The 7,379-nt window shown below is 40.0% G+C and overlaps 1 protein-coding gene across 1 annotated transcript; it reads right to left on the bottom strand.

The window, feature by feature from the left end:
* Positions 1-3,498: 3,498 nt before the first annotated feature.
* On the bottom strand, positions 3,499-5,590 carry LOC137989287 (uncharacterized). Its single transcript, XM_068835116.1, has 3 exons — positions 5,389-5,590; positions 5,140-5,289; positions 3,499-4,838 (listed from the first exon to the last, which is right to left on the bottom strand). Exons 1-3 carry the CDS (start codon positions 5,588-5,590, stop codon positions 3,499-3,501), a joined length of 1,692 nt encoding a protein of 563 aa, XP_068691217.1.
* Positions 5,591-7,379: the final 1,789 nt, after the last annotated feature.

The raw sequence follows: 7,379 nt of genomic DNA, 5'->3' as shown, positions 1-7,379 counted from the left end.
AAACTAAAAAAAAGAAGTGATTTTGTGGCCTGACTTCCACGTTTTAGTACGTCCAATTAACAGCATTATCACAGGAAATCACTGTTGATTGTCGATGGGAAGTGTTTTTCTTTAGGCCCACTAGGATCAAATAGTCACACCATGTAGTTCCTTCAATAGCCTCATCAAAAAAAATAAAAGGGGGACGTGATCACAGCACTTTTATGTCTTTGGTCGGCATCTCAATAGAATAATTAAAAAGGTTGTTCTGGTAGATAGGTGGCTTGAACGCAACCTTTCAGAGACAAACAAAAACATAACAAAAGGAGCTAGCTATTTTGTAACGAGAATCTCAAAATTCATCGTGAGCGAAAACACTCGAGATGTGATATGACTTCGGAAAAAAATAAGGTAATATTAATGATCAAACATGATAAGAAAAAAACTACCATGAAAAATGCATCATAAACTTGCTCTTTTGTTTGAAATACTTGAAGGGAAAATGGGTGTTTTGTAATGAATTATAGAAAATCCGAGAAATCCGCTTTCAGATACGTACATCATCCTGACTAGATTAAAAAAATGAGAAATCCTGTGAGAAATCAACAGGGGAAATCCTGAATTTCACGGATTTCACAGAGATGGTACTTACACTTCCAATAAAACTTATACATTGCAAACGGAAAAGACGTATAAGGCAGATTTCACGGATGAATAAGTAATAATAATAATAATAATAATAATAATAATAATAATAATAATAATAATAATAATAACAATAATAATAATAATTATTATTATTATTATTATAAATAATAATAATAATAATAATAATAATACATAATAATAATCAATAATAATAATAATAATAAATAATAATAATAATAAATAATAACAATAATACTATTTATACATCCGCTAAATCCGCCTTTTCCGTCTTTTCCGTTTAAAATATAGGAGTTTTATTGAAGCTTATTTCTGTGAAATCCGCTAAATCCGTAAAATCCGATCTTTAACCTCATGCATGTTGACCATGCGCATTTGGCATCATTCTTTTCGTTTTGGTGGATTTCCCGGAAATTCCGGATATTGACTGGATATTGATAGTTTCACCCAGTTTTTTCAGTTTAATAGTCCAGTACTTTTCAGTTTGATAGTTATTGATATTCTTGTTACCATTCTCCGGATATTGACCAGATATTGATAGTTTCACCCAGTTCTTTTCACTTTAATAGCCCAGTACTTTCAGTTTGATAGTTATTGTTATTCTTGTTACCATTCTCCGGATATTGACCGGATATTGATAGTTTCACCCAGTTCTTTTCAGTTTAATAGTCCAGTACTTTTCAGTTTGATAGTTATTGATATTCTTGTTACCATTCTCTCCCAAGCTATAACTGAAGAGGAACCAAGAAATAAGGGAAACCATCTTCTTCTTCTTCTTCTTCTCCTTCTTCTCCTTCTTCTTCTTCTTCTTCTTCTTCTTCTTCTTCTTCTTCTTCTTCTTCTTCTTCTTCTTCTTCTTCTTCTTCTTCTTCTTCTTCTTCTTCTTCTTCTTCTTCTTCTTTTTCTTCTTCTTCTTCTTACGTGGTAGAATGTTGATCGTGTTTTTTATCTGGGATAGTGTTGGTTTCTTTCCACGGTGGTATGCCAAATACCAATTCATAGGGTGCACGTGTTTGTTTTGTTGCTTCATGTTCCTTTTTTGTAAGCAGCTTCCCCTAGTACCTGACCCCAATGATTTGGACTTTGTTTCTTTTCTTTTAAGGTATTTCTGGTGTTTTGCTTTACTGTTTGACTGTTCCTTTCTACTGAAACCTTAATTGAATTGATGGTTTTCTGGGAGCTCCATAAAGTTGAGTGATGCTGCTGTTCTTGCAGAATTGGGACATCAGAGAATTCTGAAATTGCCGTCCATTGTCAGTCGTGTGTATTTCTGAGGGAATCAAAATTGCCGGCAAAATTGAGATAAGCATGCCAATACACCTTCTGCTCGCTTATTTTTCAATGGATAAAGCACGAATATTTCGTGAAATGATCAGTCATGTGGAGAATCCGGTTGTGTTTGCGATGACATGAACATGGACGTAGATTAGTAAGTTTCTAAGGTCCATTACGTCCATTTGCAAATGCATGTGTTCGGAATCCTCCTGCTTGAATAGGGGCTAGAACGAGAGGTCTGGCGGTGATCGACTTTTGTTCTTCGTGCTAAGCAGAGTGACACAAAGAGTTGTATTACTTCTTCTTCAAGTGCATGGGCTTGGCAAAGAACTTGGTGTAGTTGACATTTTTGAACAATTTCTTCTCCGTTGTGGGATAAATTTTGGCACCTTGCAGCTTCCATCCATTTCTTTTATTAATTGGTCTGTCCTTGCTGTCTTCATTACGTGTTTCCAACCACTTCACTGCATCATTGTAAAAGTTATTGTCAATAAATATATGCTATTTGCATGCCAGCTGGGAGGTCTGTATAGCGAAAAACTGTGACCTCGGTCTTGAAAAAGACGTTACTATACGGACCGACCCTTAGCTGGTAAATAACGTTTTTTTTTTTCCTCTCCCTCCCTTCCTCTCTGAAATCACTTTTTAAGGTAATTCCCATGAAAACGACGTACTATCCAGATTGTTTTCAAATTTGGCACAATTGTTACTCATACACAGGACATTAAAAATTTTAAAAAAATGCAACAAAAAGATGGGGTCACCAAGCTTGTTTTCGCACTGTATGCGCTTTATTCTAATTAATGTTTTCTTCCGAATTTTGCGAGAAGCGTTCGAAACTAGATCAACCGGAAAAGTTGTTATTATGCAGCAACAGCTACTGAATATTACTGAAAACTTGAACCTGTTTGTTTGTCCGGGCTATAATCTTTAAGTAAAGTGATTTCAAATCTCTCAATCTTGCAAAGAAATGTAAAGAAATTGGACCACTACAGTCATCACCTTGCACTCAGTGTCAGGCTCCAAATGCAGTTTCACGTCAGACACCCTCGGGACCAAGGGTAATGTAAGTGTCCGCTTACGGGAAGTGTCCGCTTATGGGAGGTTGAAAAAAAAATGCAATAGAGGGCATCAAGAGAAAATGACTGGAAAGGGAGGGAGGCTCAGGGCGTTGGCCGGGATATGTCATGTCCACGAAAGTTATTTTTAGACTAGCGGAAGTCTTTGTTATAGCGGAAGTCTGTCCGAGGCGTCCGCATGCAGTCTTGCCTCGCTCACAGGTTCTTAGTGAAAAGAGAAAATGGCGGCGCACGTGGAAGGCTGATGAATATTTATTTTCTTTCAAACATTAGATCGAGGTTGGCCTGCATGCAGACGTCTCGGAAGACAGACTTCCTCTAGAACAAAGACTTCTGCTCGTCTAAAAATAACTTTCGTGGACATGACTGGCATCTGACTGGCTATCTGAAGCTTTCGAGTCGCTTTGCTCGTCTTGGTCCTCTACAGGAACTGGCGCGGTGTTCTCGGTCATTATCTCCTCCAACGACACCGACTGTAGTGCTTCTTTCTCGCTCTGCTTTAAGGCACCGTCTTCGTACAACGAACGCTCTTCGTCTGTTTCTGATTGGTCCTCCTCGTCGGTTTCACGATGTTGTGAGTAGCCGCACGTTTTGTGGGGTTCGCCAGTCTCTTGAACTGGTACGTGCTGAGCCTTCTGTCCATGGCGGGTTGATCAGACGGTCCAAAGTCGAGCTTTTTCTGACAAGTTATCAACATGGGACAGCGGTTGATGAAAGATTTTGCCCTCTGATACTTCACGTCGTGTGCGGAATAACCACCCTGTGTCAACGTTTTCCAGTCGTCGATATCTAGGGTTGATTCCGTAGCCTCGTCCAAGAATATGACCTCGGTGAATGGCGTAATCATCGATTTATTAAAGGCACGCTGTTTGGTAACCGTGGCTACGTTTCCGTGATGTACGAGGCTGAGGATCGGGAAAAACAGGCTTGTTTTGCCGCTGTTAGCGTCTCCGACTAGACACAACACCTTGTCCTTGTGTTTTTTCTTATTGTAGTTTAGGAGTTTGACAAACTCTTCGCAGAAGCCACATACGTCGTCAGGAGTGAGACTGTTTTCCAAAATCTGGCGAAAGTATTTTGCGTCGGGAATTTGGTTTGGCTCGTACGGGCAAAACGCTCTGGGTGATACCTTGCCTATTTGGTGTTCTTCGATGGCGTCCTCGACGAAATTCCTTCCTTTCAATGACCAGCAAGCGCCGTTGTTCACTTCGATGAGATCGTAATCCACGGTTAGTGGTCGAAACAGCTCACAATAAGGATCCGACAACAGGTCAATGATTTTCTTCATCTGCGGAAGCATCCGCGACTTAAACTGCTCATTGGTGGCCAAGGTGTTTACGAAAGCCCTTGTCTCGCACTTGTATGAAAACGTGAACGTGGATCTGGGATCTTTCTTGTAGATTTTTCCTCTGTAGGTAGCATAGCCAAGTTTTCCCATGGCGATTGCTATATCGTTAACCAGGATTGCGAGTTTATTTGACAGCATCTTTTCGTCGTCGCACGGTGGCTGGCTGGTGGACGCCTGCGACGTCGCCGTGTTGGACTCGAAGCCAAATTTGTCCAGTTGTAGCTTTGCCGCGGTCAGACGTTCGATTGCTTTCAGCAAGGACGCGTGAAACTTCTGATTAACCAGGGTCACTCGCACGACGTTTTCACTGCCACAATCGTCTAACTCCTGGGTGCATAAGCAATCCTCACCGATCAGCTTCCTGGCCTCGTCTCTGTAGGAGTGTTTGTAAGATGATCTCACAAGGTCTCGCATGATAGGATTTTTATGATCTTTGAACACTTTGTAAAGTTCTGCCGTGGCTGGAGATTCCTTTCCATCCTGGAACTGCACTTGTCGAATACAAATTAAATGGAACAATGTCTCAGAACATTTTCACGATTTGTTTTGCTACCTGCAGCACTGTGATTGTGCTTGTTCCTTTTCTTTATATCTCGCTTTACATTGGATTGCTAGACACATCTCAAGGAGAGCTCTCAAAGAAAGATACGACATTCGTTACCTGGGTTGCTGTGACATCCAGTCCGCAATTTAGCAGGGCCTTGTGAACCGAAATTGGGCTGGCAGGGGCGCCATTTATTGTAGTCAACGCGACCCAGTATGAGATTGCGGGGCACAGTGATTTGTTTATACTTGTCAAGTTCCCTTCGAGCCACTGTTGCGTCATGGAACTTGGCATGTCATCGCCAGAACTACTCTCATCGTCTGTTTCTTCGTTGATGCAACAGTGTTTCTTCTCTTGGCTCGAAATGGCGCTAAAGAAAAACGCTGCGTTGTGGATACCTGAAACACAGCACTGTCAAATGCGTTCAATTTCATTTTTGATACTTAAAATGTTCTCCAAATTTCCTCGGAAACAAAGGTATTCCAATAAATACTGACCTGAAATAGCATTGTCGCATGAATCACGTTTGCTGCAAATAGAAGTCCACGCCCTGCCCAAATCTTTATCTTTTGCTTTAAAAATACATTTTGCGCTTATGATGCTGCACCTTCCGCTGATAACTGGTAAGAGATAACACAGTGCAGCGCTCTTTATCCCTTCACTATTTAGCTGTCGGCACGGTTGTCTTGTGCGCTGCATTTTCTCCTGTAGCTCAGATGTTGTAAAATGATTGCGTCTCTTATATAGTGGATCAAAGCAGTGAAATGTTGACGCATAAATTTGAAAGCGCTGCCCGTGATAATAATGATCAACGATGCACGAGAGTTTACTATTTCTTTGTCATGTGTTCACTTGCAACTTGTCGTCAAATAGGTGTCACACATCATGTAACTGTCGAATGGGTGTGAAAAGGGGCGTTTCTAATTTTGTACCTTAAGTACGTTTGACTACCAATCCCGCACAATGATGGTGTTTCCCACGGGAAACCCAAAGAAATAACAGATCAAGTCAATGAAACACAACATCGATACGATCGCTTGGCTTGTTTACTCAGTCGAGCCACTCCTGTTGACCCAGCATGGTTTTTGCGATTTAACACTTTTCCGAGATAAACTCGCCATCTAATCAAGGAAATCCAAAGCACAAACAATGCAATCAAGGCTGTTATCCTAAACGGGTAATAGCTCTCTTTGTTGACAATAATTCACAGAAACAACCGGGAAACCCGACACATTTTGTGCAGTGATTTAGGACTAAATTTTAACAGGAATGCATTTAGGATGTTGCTTATGGCAATCCTTCCTCCTTTGTTCACGTCACTGAGATCAGGCTGAGTGACACATGCTTGTAATCTTAGCAACGTGTTACTGGATATTGAAAAGTTATCAGATCTCTGGTAACGAAGACGACATCGATGCAGAAGAGCAAAATTTCTGTCATCAATTAAAATGAGTTACACTATTGGTCCTAACAAGCAACTAACAAGTAACCGTCCTTTTCTGCGTATGTTGAAAACTTGGTTGACTAAAATCTTGTGTATTTCTGCTTCTTTGCTGCAAAAATTGGGTTTACCTCGGTGTAAAAACCTGTGAAACTCTTTCTTTGTTTTGTTAGCTCGTGGTAGGGTTAGGTTATTGTTTGATGTTTTTTTGCTCTTTTGTTTTCCTTTGTGCTACGTCATCTGTGAGTTTCGCAGGTTTTTACACCGAGGATGAGCCCAAAAATTAAGCTAAACCAGTGAAGCACCACGTGTCCGGGAGATCTGGAAAATCCGCGTTTTCTGTGCACGCCGAAAGCTGTTTGACTAAAATCGTAACATGAAGGCTTGACTGCTGATAAAACTCAAGCCGAACCAGGAAAGAAACTTTTGCCCGGGAAATCCGGAAAATCCGCCTTTTCCGTGCATGCCAAAAAGTCATTAAACTGAAATCAATGTTATTAAGGAATGACCGCTGATAATAATCAAGCCGAACCAGTGAAAGGCCTTCTGTCCGGGAAATCCGGAGAATCTGCGTTTTCCGGGCATGCCGAAAAGTTCTTAGAATGGAATCGAATAATAATAACAATAATAATAATAATAATAATAATAATAATAATAATAATAATAATAATAATGAAATCAAAGGCATTAAGGAATGACCGCTGATAAAACTAAAGCCGAACCAGGGAAGAGCCTTGTGTCCGGGAAATCCGGAAAATCCGCCTTTTCCGTGTCTGCCGAAAAGCTCTTAGAATGAAATCAAATAATAATAATAATAATAATAATAATAATAATAATAATAATAATAATAATAATAATAATAATAATAATAATAACAATAATAATAATCATAATAATAATGAATGAAATCAAAGGCATTAAGGAATGACCGCTGATAAAACTCAAGCCGAACCAGGGAAGAGACTTGTGCCCGGGAAATCCGGAAAATCCGCCTTTTCCGTGCATGCCAAAAAGTCATTGGACTGAAATCAATGTTATTAAGGAAAG

This window comes from Montipora foliosa, unplaced genomic scaffold, assembly GCF_036669935.1.
Source record: "Montipora foliosa isolate CH-2021 unplaced genomic scaffold, ASM3666993v2 scaffold_451, whole genome shotgun sequence".
Lineage (NCBI taxonomy): Eukaryota > Metazoa > Cnidaria > Anthozoa > Scleractinia > Acroporidae > Montipora > Montipora foliosa.
The sequence above is the reverse complement of the archived record's forward strand: the minus strand, read 5'-3'. Positions and strand labels throughout refer to the sequence as shown.

Coding starts and splice junctions, on each gene's coding strand:
- LOC137989287 (XM_068835116.1), bottom strand. CDS start 5,590: ATGCAGCGCACAAGACAACCGTGCCGACAGCTAAATAGTGAAGGGATA. Junction 5,290..5,388: donor ATGCGACAATGCTATTTCAG/GTCAGTATTTAT, acceptor GCTGTGTTTCAG/GTATCCACAACGCAGCGTTT. Junction 4,839..5,139: donor GCTCGAAGGGAACTTGACAA/GTATAAACAAAT, acceptor GTATTCGACAAG/TGCAGTTCCAGGATGGAAAG.